Source organism: Opisthorchis viverrini (genome assembly GCF_000715545.1).
Source record: "Opisthorchis viverrini unplaced genomic scaffold opera_v5_521, whole genome shotgun sequence".
In the NCBI taxonomy this organism is placed as follows: domain Eukaryota; kingdom Metazoa; phylum Platyhelminthes; class Trematoda; order Opisthorchiida; family Opisthorchiidae; genus Opisthorchis; species Opisthorchis viverrini.
Window position 1 is genome coordinate 13,904 of NW_008752178.1, and position 14,107 is coordinate 28,010.

The 14,107-nt window shown below is 43.4% G+C and overlaps 2 protein-coding genes across 2 annotated transcripts in view; one reads left to right on the forward strand and one right to left on the reverse strand.

The window, feature by feature from the left end:
* The window catches only part of T265_11527 (hypothetical protein), a gene marked incomplete at both ends in the record, with an annotated part of 53,791 nt that overhangs the window by 13,097 nt on the left and 26,587 nt on the right, over positions 1 to 14,107 (reverse strand). Inside the window, 8 exons of the mRNA XM_009178206.1 lie at positions 2,295 to 2,377; positions 3,682 to 3,872; positions 4,202 to 4,255; positions 5,892 to 6,338; positions 7,168 to 7,407; positions 8,834 to 9,024; positions 10,714 to 10,813; positions 12,479 to 12,856. Coding sequence (XP_009176470.1) covers positions 2,295 to 2,377; positions 3,682 to 3,872; positions 4,202 to 4,255; positions 5,892 to 6,338; positions 7,168 to 7,407; positions 8,834 to 9,024; positions 10,714 to 10,813; positions 12,479 to 12,856 — 1,684 coding nt within the window. The remainder of the gene's footprint in view (positions 1 to 2,294; positions 2,378 to 3,681; positions 3,873 to 4,201; positions 4,256 to 5,891; positions 6,339 to 7,167; positions 7,408 to 8,833; positions 9,025 to 10,713; positions 10,814 to 12,478; positions 12,857 to 14,107) is intronic.
* The window catches only part of T265_11528 (hypothetical protein), a gene marked incomplete at both ends in the record, with an annotated part of 40,081 nt that overhangs the window by 12,223 nt on the left and 13,751 nt on the right, over positions 1 to 14,107 (forward strand). The gene's annotated exons all lie outside the window — the stretch shown is intronic.

Consider the following 14,107-nt stretch of genomic DNA (forward strand, 5'->3'; position numbering starts at 1 on the left):
TTAACAGACTATTGGACAGAGAAGCAAAACTCTCATATGCATCTTGTTTATAAAAACTGAGTATCTGTCTTTTAGAACGCGTCTTCCTGAACTTTCCTGGGTACTCACTGACTACCACTCAAATGTAAACGAATGTTACCAGGCAATTCCACGAATTCCGCAATAAATGCCACTTTTCAAAGACAGGAAGTGGCTTTACGAGAAAACCACGTGCTACTCGCAGGCCTCATCAGTAGTATCCGCCGTTACACCGTTACACCTGTAGAATTTCGGATTATTTGCGGACAGGCAATCAAGCCAAGCGGGTGTCAGAAAACAGAACGTGCTTCATATTTTATGGCTAAATGACGGATGAGGCTTATCGAATGATGTGTTTGGAGCTATGTCCAACTTTCCATTCAGGTGAAACATCAAGTCAACTTCAGTTTCTCAAACAAAAGGGGGGCTGGTAGTTCGTAAACTGACGGAACATCGATCGGCCTATAAACAATAATAAAACCGGATACTTGTGTCATTCTTTGTGAGTCCGTCTTAAATAATCAGTGCTATCCATCTTGCGATGGATCCATTATTATACTGTAAATAAAATTTGCAGGAAGTCAAGTCTATCTGTTGATCTAACAGTTAGCAGTTTGCTCAAAACCTGTATAGGGTGCAGTAATAATGATGACCATGTTAATAGTCTCCTCAGTAGTTTTAAAAGAGGAAGTACACTTTAACGGTAACTGATGGTTGTCTAGTTTTATCTGGCTGCCATGTGATCCTTAAAGATTTTCAGTCGGATATCGTCAGTGAATTCGCACTATGTATGACGGCCGGAAGGTAATTCTTGATAGGTTATTGCTTGTCGAAGGGAGTCCCATTGTAAATAATTCTCAAGCACTAAAAGCGCTCTTTTTTCTTAGAAGCAGTATTTGGTCAAATGTTTCTCATCTCAGCTATACTGTTGTCTACAAAGACGCCCGGGACGAATGGTGTACCGGCCAACCAAGATATACAGTCAGCAGTTGCATGCTTTTAATAGCGTTCCTTCTGCATCCTAGCGTCCAATCAAACTTGGCGCCCTTTCTTCATCTTGCGTCTCAAGGCACTATTGTGCATACCCCTTTACCTTACCTGATCGTTGCTTCCCTCAACACAGTCGACCTCCATCAACGGCTGTCTGTTGTCCTTGAGCGAGTACAAAAATTCAAGCCCCCACCCATCCAAGGCAGTCCAACGGTTGGTTGTGTTTTTCTGCTGCATCACAACATTTTTATTGAGCTTTCTGCCGCAACTGACCCAGCTGAATTAAGCATGGCTTAAACCACAAACCTTTCCTAGATATGTTTTACACTAAATGTATCTGTCCTTCGGGTTTCGTTTTCGCGTCCCCCCCCCCCCCCGTACTATATAAAACAAGAACCTTGAACGCGCACATACTATGGCAGGATACTTAGTGTTTTAGCAGTAATCCCTCTAAAAACGTAGGTTTTCGCGTCCCCCCCCCGCGTACTATATAAAACAAGAACCTTGAACGCGCACATACTATGGCAGGATACTTAGTGTTTTAGCAGTAATCCCTCTAAAAACGTAGTCAACTGTCTAACAGAACGCGCGGATAACCTCAGAAGATGGGTTTATCCCAATAAGACTTCACCAGAAAGGTGTCGTTCAACCACTGATATGTAAATATAGGTTGTATATTCGAACAAACTGTAAACGCATTCCTGGCAGTGTATTTTGTTTAACCACGTTTATCAGAGGCCTGTTCTGACGTGGTCATCCCGATGAATACATCAGTTCAAATTACAGCTACTATGGTATACCGCAGCTGACACATTTCTTGCTTCAATCTATCGTTACAACTCAGGTTGCCGTACACGCATACTAGTCGTTTGAGACTGCACGCACGAAGGACTACAGTAATTTGGGTTGGAGTGATCGATCGACACCAACAGAGGAACCACTTCTGTATTTGAAGGACAGTAATTTGAAGGTGTGCATTGCTTGGGTTGATAAGATTGCAGCGAAGAGATCTAGAAAATTAACTTATCCGATATAAGCACTTTATGAACATGTTGGTAAGATTCTTATGCATATCAGTGTTGAGTGTCCTTTGTGCAATGCGTTGAAGAAAAGCGCACCGATTGCAGTTGGTTGATCTTATGAATGCTGCGGATACCAGAAGAACGAGTGTTACTCGAGGAGACAAAAAGCATAAAATTCATATGATCGCAACCTGCTTAGCGATGCAGCTTGCATAATGCACAAGCACACATGAACAGTCTAGTTGGTACAACATAGGCACTCACCCAAACAGAGGATAAGCTGGAAGAAGACTACGTCTTTCACCAAGGCAGTGAGCACAGAGAGCTGAATAACACATTGTGGAACACTAGAGTGACAGAAATGAGAGGGGGGAATAATTGTATGCTAATCACTGGTGAGTTAAGGAGGATAAACAATACAGTAGAGGTGCACTTATACCAACAGCCGGGGATGAGTGAATGAGCGATTAGGAGTCAGAGCACTGCGTACATCTCATACGAATGCGACAAATAACTTTAACAGTAACGTGACGAGTGAGAAGCGTTTGGTAGCCCAGAAGTACGATAAAATGGAGAATAAATCTGATTATATTTGGGAGCTAAAAAACAGGAAAATTCAAACACACTCTTACCAAGGCTTGAATCTGATATACACTTACGAGAACAATGTTGATATTTTCACGTGGTTATCAAGATGATATACACATCAACGGTGCACGAGTTTCCTCACAACTAATATGAGAAACTTATGAAATGTGCACGCCTGGACCATGAGAAGTTTGAGCCAACTGAAGTGTCTATGATTGCCTAAAAGATAACGGTTTCGTCTAACATATGTGGAGTTTTTATATGAGGGGAAACACCTTTCTATTAACGATGAATACGATTTCCTTCGAAACCATGGGGGTGAGTTTTTAAGTCGAGTGACTGGACGAAGAAAACTAACAAGTGATAAAAGAAGGAGGAACTCAACGTCACGTCGTGCCTCATATATAAGCGTAAGCGTAGAACCGGGCACACAACGAATCACACTCTAGAATTCCTTTTTCTTTCCCAATGGTTTATTATCGTCCCTTGTCGCTGGCCCTTATTTAGGTCGTTTACTGCTATCAAAATCGTTGTCAAACTTGTAGCTTACGCATTGGCGTTTTCCCTGCTAAGGTTACTGGCCAAATGGAATATATATGATCTCACTAGACAAGCTTATCACCCAATATCTGTCATATGAATTGGTCCGAGTGTGAAGTTGGACTTAGCGACAACCGTGGATCCCAAGCAATGTCCTCAAGAGGTTGCTCAGTAAAGTGAAGAACATAAGTTGAACAACGGGAAGCGAAAATTGATTAGCTAAGGTTAAGCTACTTGAATATCTTTGGTAGTTTGGACAAGGCTAGCGGTTTCATAAATGTAGAGTGCACGAACGAATGAGAAGACATTGGCTTGAACAGAACAACATTAGGCATGTTTTCTGTTACGTTCGCCCGGCTAGTGTGGAAATACAGTGTAACACACCGAAAAAAAACATCTCAGTTTGGCCCAAATGGACAAAAAAACATTCAGCACTACTGTTGATAAAGACATTCAACATGCAATTAGTGTAACGGGCTCCCAGGCTCAAATCAAAACCTAGGGTAAAGCCAAATGAACTCACCTGGCAAGGGACAAGTTTGAAAGTGGAACATCTGTTTCGCTTGGTTGAGTCCAATTGTCTGAGCTTACTGTTATTCGGTTACACGAGTCGAAACTCGGAGCGAACAAGAAATAATTCAGCTCACAAACAGCACAAACCAGAACGGATGGAAGGAAGCGCAGAGCAGTGATTACCACAGTCCGAATGCACTTCTACAGAGCAGGCAACCAAACGGATAACAGGGTAGCAAAGACAGTGAACACACCAAAAAAAAACATCTCAGTTTGGCCCGAATGGACAAAAAAACATTCAGCACTACTGTTGATAAAGACATTCAACATGCAATTAGTGTAACGGGCTCCCAGGCTCAAATCAAAACCTAGGGTAAAGCCAAATGAACTCACCTGGCAAGGGACAAGTTTGAAAGTGGAACATCTGTTTCGCTTGGTTGAGTCCAATTGTCTGAGCTTACTGTTATTCGGTTACACGAGTCGAAACTCGGAGCGAACAAGAAATAATTCAGCTCACAAACAGCACAAACCAGAACGGATGGAAGGAAGCGCAGAGCAGTGATTACCACAGTCCGAATGCACTTCTACAGAGCAGGCAACCAAACGGATAACAGGGTAGCTAGTGAAAGTGCTACAAAGAAATGCGACCGAGTGGCAATCAAAAATAATCATACAGGCTGTAACTGCGGTTGTGATCAGTTATGAAAGAAACAACCCACCGCACATTTTGTGGAACTCATGGGGTGGATGTAGTGAACAGCCACTTAAATTCGAATAACGAACGGTTTGATAAAACAACATGTCACTTGGACTGGTTTCGATTGTGAAAGCTGCGAAAACCCTTAAAAAATGAGCGCGCAACATGAACTAACATGTGAACGTGAAGTGGTCAAGAATCGCACAGACGTTCAGGTATGCTGTAAAACCAGTGTGGTCGAAAGCTCACTTCAGTTCACGGGCCAAGTAAGGCTACGTTTGAAAGCACAAGCACTGAATACAAGCACCAGACAACCGATCTTGGGATACGAGTGGTTTAAGTTATAGTAAGATTGCTTAATAATCGCTTAATAATCATCGTGGACTTTATGAATCTTTCACTACCATGGGAAAGCTATGAGCGATTTTCCGATTACCCACAATCAATAACGAGTTTGACGAATGGGCGAGAACAAACCCGACCACCTAAGGGTAATGAAAGTTTGTCCAAATCGGACAGTAAGCAGATAATGGAATCAAACAGCGCCGTACTGGAAGAGCTAACGGGTTAACCTAAGTTCTGATAGGTCTCAGATACAGCAAAACTGTGACGATTGATCTCATAGGCGACGACCCCATTATTCCAAAAGAGAGAGATACGGCTTATCCAACACCGTGAATTAGACTGCTTGGGTGATGTGCTTAGGCCAACGTGGAATTTCTTAGCTGTTACATTTCTTGGTGCTAGGTTTTGGAAGGACGGTAATTTTTTGCGGGTCCTCACAATAGCAAAAAATGAAATAGCATAACACTGTTCTAAGCCATTTTGGCCACTGAATAGAAGATAGGTCAAATTTAATGTTATTCAGTCCAATCCAGACTGACTCCATGCTAGACACATGATTATCCGTTTTTCATGTCTTTATGAATGTGCCTATGTGCTTCTGTATGCTTCATCTGCAGTTTATCCTAAAAGGCGTTCTCGGACTATGGCTTCTCCCTTTCTCCGTGACCTACCGAGTGAGTGATAGGGAAATAAAAGGTCTTTTCATAAAGAAGCGCCGTACAAGGTCGAGTCTGATCATTTTACTCAGGTGCTCATCATTTTGATGCTTTACTGTATTGTTCAGCAGTATATATGGTGCAAACAGATTTCCACAACAAAGAGTCGAAAGAGTTTGTTGTAGAAGAGGGTCTAATGTACATATGTTTAATAAAATCAAGTCATATGGCTGACGGTTTTCAGAAGATAACGGAGTTGATTTCTGTGTATGATTTAGCGCCTTTAATCACAAAGAAGAATCCCGCCGTCTCGGTCGGATAAAACTGGATCATCAACTGAAGTTGATGAAACAATTGGACTATTCTAAGTCTGAATAATCTCATTAGAAATACACCGTCACATCGAGTATGGTATCAGATCCGAACACGTTCCACCCAACAGTGAGAACTGATTTGTTGTGTTGGCCGCAACAGCAATAGTAGTAAGATCCTAGGTTGAAAATAAAAAATCAAGCTATCAACCTTTAGATTGACTGGTTTGCCGCGCTTAGTTGGTGGTTCTCGAAGTGGACGAGTTCGTTCAATTTGGCGATCAAGTAAGGACAAGCTGAGTGCTGGTACGACGAACAAAATAAGCCAAAGCAACTGCCCCGCGGTGTATCCAGATTGAGCCAACTCGTGATTGAGGCGAACAGCTTTTTCTACGTTCACCAATGAGTGGTGTTGTAATTCCCTGTCTGAAATCGGAAGGAGATGCATTCGAATTCGCTGAGAGGGAAGCCATAACACTGTGATCCGATCGGGAGTAGATGCAGAGTAGCTGGAATGTGCGACGAAGGATGACGGGGTGATGAGAGGCAGAGATGGAAGTCCGACTAGAAGCAAGAGCCACTGAAGCAATGCAGCTGACAATGGAGCTAACACGGAGAATGTGAGCAAGAGATACAGGTTATTGACACTCGCGCGAACCTAAAGGAGGTAGAAATGGAGGGAAGTCCGCTAAGGTTGTAAAAAAAAACAGGGAAAGCGGAAAGGATATCGAGGTGTCGACAGAAACCGTGTTGTTTATTATTATTGTTACGGTGTGAAGAAAGCGAACATGAGACGCTCACATGGTTTTGCCAACGGACATTTTAGGAGACATTCAGGGCATACCAGTGGATGAATGCAAAATAGCGGCCTGAACTATGAAGGATTTTTTGCAGGCCTGTTGTAGACCTAACTAACACTCTCACCAGGAAAGACCGACTTATTGTGAGAAATTAGTGAATTCGTGTAGGCCTAGCATTACCGCTTGATGTCTCATGATGGATGAGTTCTGGAGAGTATTCACCTGACATGCTCCACGAGGGGAGTGGGGTAATTAAGCAGGTAACGGGCGTCGGAAGCCAAAAAAACTGGTCTGTACGACAAGAGAAACACTGAACCAAATTAACTTCAGTGTGCGCCAGAAACAATTTTACGAGATACGCGATGATCTGATTCAAGTTTAATGGGAGCTAGTCTACAAGATACTGACCTTTGGAAAGATTTGAGCTCCCAACAAACAAGCTAAAGAGTGAGAAACTGTACCCGAAAATGTGGTTGGGTGAATGGAGGGCCGACAAACAAAGTATGTACGAAGGTTGCCTTTATTGATTATCTGTTTGATGAAATCCTAACGGAAGGTGTGCATAACTCCATGAAACTGCTTACTCCGATCATACTAGTATGGTGTTTAGTTCGACTTGTCATCATGGCCCTTTTCAAAATGGCCAACTAACAAGAGAAGGAAAGCTAGACAAGATAAGGAACTGACCTCGTGAACCAAAGGATAGATTCGAAAACCATGTGTTTGCATGTCTAGAACCCAGGGGAAGAGCAAGCTCACGATGCGGGAACTCAGTTCTACGGAGTCGATCGGCGTGATGCATTCGCGTAATTGCGATTCTTGGGTTTCCAAGGCAATTGTTTCAGGGTCAACGGGATGAGATCGGTGAGAAAATCGTTTGTACCATTTCCGCGGTCGACGTCGGAATGATGGTTCCAAGCAAAGCGGCTACGAACGGAATAATTGGAGGGGAAAATAAAAGAAAACTAGCAGTAAGATTGCGATCGATGCGGCGCAGAGATAGCTGTAAAATCCGGTGTAAGAAAACAAAACAGCGTAGTACCTGGACATTCCACAGTACAATAATGTTGGGGAGAACAAGGAATAAAAATATGCTGGGACTGAAAAGCTCTGGAGAGGAAAGTATCTTCAAAACAGTAAAATTTCCATCAGTTCCGATTTATTGGGGAGATGGAGCTTGTTTCATAACTGAAGAACAAGTGCGCCACTTTCGACCACAGTTGGCTTGTGAATGTGAGCATGCACAAAAAAAATTGCCTCTCAAGAGAATTTTATTGACTCCGCCTAGTCACAACGGCTCTCCGTTCTCCAACAAATCGTTTCACTAACGGTACATGTACCAAAGCTTACTGTCGTCGACCAGGATTCTGAACAAAATGCATGTCCGAGTACATGATCAGACTGCTTTATATTACTCTCTAGTCGCTATGATATGCTCTAAGTACATCAGCTTTCCCAGTATGAGTTTTCTGATCCCCTAAACCTACAAGCAGCATGCCTTACTGAGTTGTTAGTTTTGCGCTACCAATCGAGGAAAAACAAGGAGTTCCTTTTAATTTCACCTAAGTCACACAGAGAGAAGTTAACAATGGTTTAACAATAGTTTGCAAGCGGAGTAAACATGTCCACGTCAATGGAGTATGCTGCTCATGGACTGCCCTATAGGCCCCCAAATGGGCGGAACCGATAATGGAATCTCGGACAGTGCTTACCGACCATATATGCGACATCCTGGACACGAGCCCAGCTGGACCATGGGGCGAATTTTGAACGACACATCCGGTAGAAAAAAAGCATAAACGCAAGATTCATTAGGACCATTTCGATCGCCAGATGTCAGTGTTAAACTTCACATATGTCTAATTTGGTGTTCAAGTATGTCTATTCAAAGTGTGAAAGTGGCGGGGGGCTGTCAAACAGTCTTCACCAACCTCATAAGCCGTGCGATGCCACGTCTGTTGTTTTGTTTTCATACAAGGCATACAGCATGCTGAAAAACTCGTTTCTAGAAGGACACTGACCTGTTGCGCCGAAGGACGCAATCGATGTCACAACCCAGAAAGCATTGTCTATGGTTCTGTTCTGCCACAAAAATACTGTTTTGTCTTAGTGCGACTGAATAGCTGACGTATGTATAGTGTTGTTGGGACATGCAGCCAAATTCGGTCACTAAAGTCGTGTTCGTGGTGAAAGTTTTCTCTGGTGCTAAGGTGCTATTTGAAAGTGATTGTCCTGTCTTTTCCCTAGAGACAATTGAAAGATATCTTTCGAGGTCAAAATAGAACGGCAACATTTAACGACCTCGATAATCAACATGCGCAGACCCGGGGTGACAAAACCATAACTAACTTACCGATGAGACAGGCGGCGGCTCGTCTGACGGGTTGCCTTTAAAGATAGTACAAGGCTGCGGTAGTATGGGGAGCATGAGAATTGCAACGTCTCCGCGAGCCAAAGGCTGGATATTATCGATGGATAAGCAGCTCCCAACAGTGCAAACAATCTCGCCGTACTCTTGCAGTATGGTTATCATTTGATAAGTAGCTTTAGGGGTTATGGAATAACGCGAGCAAAGTGTTAGATGAGAGGAAAAGATGAAGAAATATTTAGGCATAACCGAGGTCTCTTCATCAGAAATGGTTGGGGGCAAGTGAATAGTTTTGCACCAACTCATTCAGCGAGCTTCCGAAAACATAGTCACTGGTATCTCGAACAAAAACACCGGTTCCCTCGTTAAGAGAACGGGACATTTGGCCTTTACTGCAAAAGTGGGCCCATTCTGATAGTAATTTACATAATCCAACATCAGTAAACCAGATCATGAGACTGCGCGAAAACTGCCCTCAAAAATAATTGTTGGACAGAATATTAGGTGGCCTTCGACTGACTTTTCCTCAATATAAATACAGTGAACTCAAATTGAATATACATTAGTTCAGACAATAGTCCAAGTTGTTGCTTCTCGGTGGCCTGAATAGCGTTATCGTCAGCTTCTGTCTTAGATATGAGTAATCCCGAGGTCGCATTGACGATGTCTTGCAACTATCCAGAATCTGTAGTCTAATTCGACTGGCCGTACAATGACAGAAAACAGGTGTATCCAAAATCGAAGTTGACCTGAAAGTTTACTTCGAACATTTGATCGCTGGCGATCTCGTGACAATAGGGTCTAGCTGATTATCGCGTGTCCGCGGTATGGTAGCAAGGCAGTGGTTGCAAACTACGCAGAATCATTAGAGCAGCACATAAAGCTTATCAAGCTAGGATTGTTGGGTTAAGCGGGCCTGAACACTGTCTACCAGAAATGTTGTTCTTCGTTCCAGACGCTCACTGGACACAGGCCATGACTGAAACGCGGAACAAAGGGTCGGATGCTGTATGATCTTCGTAACTAATTGATCAAGGCAATTTCCCTTGGGAACTCTAAAGGACATGACACGTAACCGATTAGAGCAACCAAGGTATCGTTAGAAATCAGCTAGTAGCACATAAATAATCTACGATAACCAATAATGACGCAACTCATCATCATCATTGTCATAATCGAGAAGCCAGATGAGTGGCATCAGGAAAGAGGGATTCTGTCTGGATATTGTTCTTTGCGGATCGAACAATAGTGAAGGGATACCACTTTTCAACTCTGATTGTGGTTAGCTGGTTTAAGCAGGTTCTGGGGAGTTTTGAAGTCGTCGTTGCGTTCACAAGCGCCCTAAACTTACGTCGTTCGAAACGACCATTCGGACCTTGAGCTCCGTTTTTCTTCTGGATACTGCGGTCTTTTTCGATGTGGAAAATATTACTAGGGTTATCAAATCAGATAATCTTAACGGAGGTAGGAGTGAGACTACCAGAAATAAAAAAATCAGGCCAAATTCGTTCGGGAATACTTGCTGGGGAGTTCCTAGAATGAGGCATGCTTTAGAGCGAAGTTTTTCTCGGCGAAATCAGCTACATTGCCCAGTTAGACGCACAAAGCTGATGAGTCGGGGGCAGTCACTGTGGAAACCCTCATTCCCGTCATAAAAAAGCAATAAAATGCGGTAAACGCACCCAAGAATCTATTCACCATGCAGCCTAGTTAAAACCATCAAGTTTGAGGTCATCGCGTACGTCGACGGGAATTCTATGTAGCAGAAAGGTAGTTAAACGCTAAGATGGCTCATGGGAGTGTTCTCTCAACACTAGAGTATTCAGACAGAACTCAGTGCGAAAGGTATAATAACATGTACTTACTGTCTGGGGTGCAGTCAGTAAAGAGGGAGACCTGCAACGGTACATTGTCTACATGCATCAGGTGTGGGCGGATGTTCTCGATACCGCAAGGAAGCCGAGACTAGCGGAGAAAGAACGGGGAAATGGAATAATTATGCAGAAGCTAACAGAGCATAACACACGGCAGCAACACATTCGGTGTAAGTGGTCGAGGACATCAACTATTCTATTTGATAGGTTCCTAAAACCCTAGCCGTCAGTGGCTAGGCTATTTTTTCTTATATGAGAAAACTGTTAGCTGGTCTAATGGAGATGACCTAATACTGGACACCAATGACAGTCGTGTCAGTCAGGACGTGAGGCTTATACATTGGGCCATCCGAGTTTCCGTAGAGTAATGCATTTCCCAACTAACCACTAATTTGATGCCCTATAAAGCTGTTCGAGAATGTATACCACTTGGCAAGTTTTCCAAAGGTGATAAAGAATGTGCTGTACTGGATGCCAAAAAGTACCAGTCATGCTGTTCGATGAAAACCCACAAGTCCCGAAAGGTTGCAGTGTAGTGTTTATCCAGCTGTCTCGCACCAATAACCCCTTTATACGTATTGCGACAGGTCGATTCTTTTTGAGAACTTGGCCGACCGACCGACCCGAATACTCACAGGCAGTGGAAATGGAAGCAATTCACATTACACTGATGGCCTAACAAACTCCGTCGGACACAGTAGACTTTGATGAGAAAAGGACAATTTTTCCTATTTCGAGATAACAGTTTTTTTGGCTATTTCTAGAATCACTTGATACCGCAAACCGCACATCATTTTTAAGATTCTGAAAGACTTTGATCTTAAACTCGATCCGCAACCGATTGAAACAAACTTGAGTGGCAACGTTTCGTCGACAGAAGAACATACAGTACATATACGTACATCCATACTACTTTATGGCAGGGATTGTACAAATGACTGTCAAATTGGACTTGCATATGTGACAATACCTGAGCTATTAAGCCCTGTCAGTTGTCCGTCTATCAGACCCTTCACGTGTATCATCAGACTGTTCGCCGCGTTATCCACGAGCTCACTGCGCGCGTGCACGGACGTCACGATCAGCACGCAGTGTTATCGGTTAATATGACCATATACCACCCGTTTGCCCGAGTGAAATTTCAACGGTGAGACCAAACAAGTTTTGTGGCGGCAACACACAAGCGTTCACAACAGCGCTCTCTGTTAGTCACTACCTAGGACGAACCCATCCTCGACGACAGGTTACCTCTCTAGGCGTCAAACATCCGCTTTCCATCATATTTTTCCTTTGAGATAGAAACCACATAGTGTAGCTTGCCATACGGGAAGATAAGTAACCTAAACTGCGTCTCCACTGAGTACTTGGGCCGAACAAGAGCAGCACTACATAATACTAGGTCTCCAACACGTCCGAAAAGACAGATTGCTGTTCGACAACACAAGAGCACAGTGAAGAAGCTCAAAAAAGGCAAACGTATCAATTCAGCAACCTAACAAGAACACAACTTCATGGAGTCGATTCCTGAAATGGATCAAAAGAGGACATGCTGAGGTAGGGGGCAACAAACAGAATATTCCGAGCAGGGCATGTTGTTCTGGCCCATTAAAACAACTGAGTTGTCGCAGTTACCTAAAGGGAGAAATCCCATGCTGCAAAGCATGCAGCTCTAGGAATTGAAAAATTTCTTTAGAATCCAAAAACTAACAGGTGTCTAGAGTTACCTCAGTCAAAGTGAAATGAGATCTAGAGATACCTTGTTCTGAGTCAAGTAGTCTGACAATCTCAGTGTATCGTTTCGTTCCGGATTGTGAGTTTCGTCTTCAACACTGGTACTACTGATTGTATCGCTACTGGTGCTGCTTCCGTCGGAATGCAGAGAAACTGTGTTGCGTCTGTTGTTGTTGGTGTTGTTTTGGTTCATATTGGACCCATCAGACCGCATGTGTAAAAGATTGATATCAAGCGGAGAAGAGCCAAATGAGAGGTAACCATCAAATGCCCGTTTAGTACCAACTGTTCTAACGTGTGGTACCACTGTCATAACAGACGGAGAACGTACGAGGGTTCTGAACTTGTTGATCGTGGATGGAAGAGCATGGGGAACGGAACCAGAACGTTCAAGTGCGATCTTCTGATTAGAAATAGTAAAAAACGAATTGATTGAAGTAAAATAAGTAGAGTGACCAGGAATGAAGCACAACGGACCTGCAATTGATTACGCTGGAATACCTAATGAAAACAACACATTAAAGGCCAAACGAATCCTAGTCACTAATCAACCCACAAGAATGAATAATGGCTAGATGCATAGTGTATAGATGTGCAAGGAAATGAACGTTCGGTAGCTGGCCTGTTGGCCGAACTTGGTAGCTGGATTGCAAACGTTTCGCCACAAATCGAGTTGACCTCGCAGAACACGAAAGCATTAAACTGATTGTAGTCACGGTAACCCTCGCTATCGACTAATTAATGGACCAAAAATACGCTGATCTTAGAAGTGCTTATCATTTGTATTCAGAAAATCTGCGCTAAGTTATCTGTACAGGACAATAGACAGAGAATGCAAAAACTACCAAGAACAGATGCACGTCCAACTTTACAAGATAAACAGACGAAGGAAAGAATAAATTGCGTTGATCCGATAGTGGTTCCTACCAGAACAACCACGTCGCCCATCTGTACCGAAATCCACCTCTGAATAAAAGCCTTCCAAAAACTTGCATCGTCATCACCATTAGCAGTAGGAACCACTTACTTGCCACACAGTGGTTACAGCTGTCACAATTTCGTCCACCAATGATTTGGGAAGGTGGGACTAATAGCTGCGCATTAGAAGCTGTAGCTGATATAATTGATGCGTAAATACACGGTTGCTAGTGGACTTTTAAGTGGGGAGACTGGGAGGGTAGCTATGTATTGAAGACAATCGCTTGGATTCACGAGCACCATTGAGGGCGCGACTGGGCTATGTCTAGCAATGTCTCTAAGCATTGATGTGTCCCGTCTTGGGGTCCCCATCTAGGGAGAGGGCAATGACCAGCACAGTTTAGCTTGCTGGTAATGGCTTTCATACATCGCTGCCAAGTAATTGTTTGACATCCCTTGGCTCGTTTCCATCCTTCGCGTGGTTGTACGAAAATAGCCCTTCGAGGAAGTCGGTCGACTGGTGTGCGGAGCACGTGGCCAAGTCAGCACGACCTATGTAATGTGATCCGTTCATCTATCACGGGGAAGTTATTTCTTCCAAAAACTATTCAACGTACTTCAGCATTACTGCTCCGGCGTTCCCACCAGACTTGGATAATGCTCCGAAGATACCGATGGTTAAACATTCGAAGCATTTTGACGCCCTCGACGAACAGCTGCTAGGTTTCTGACCCGT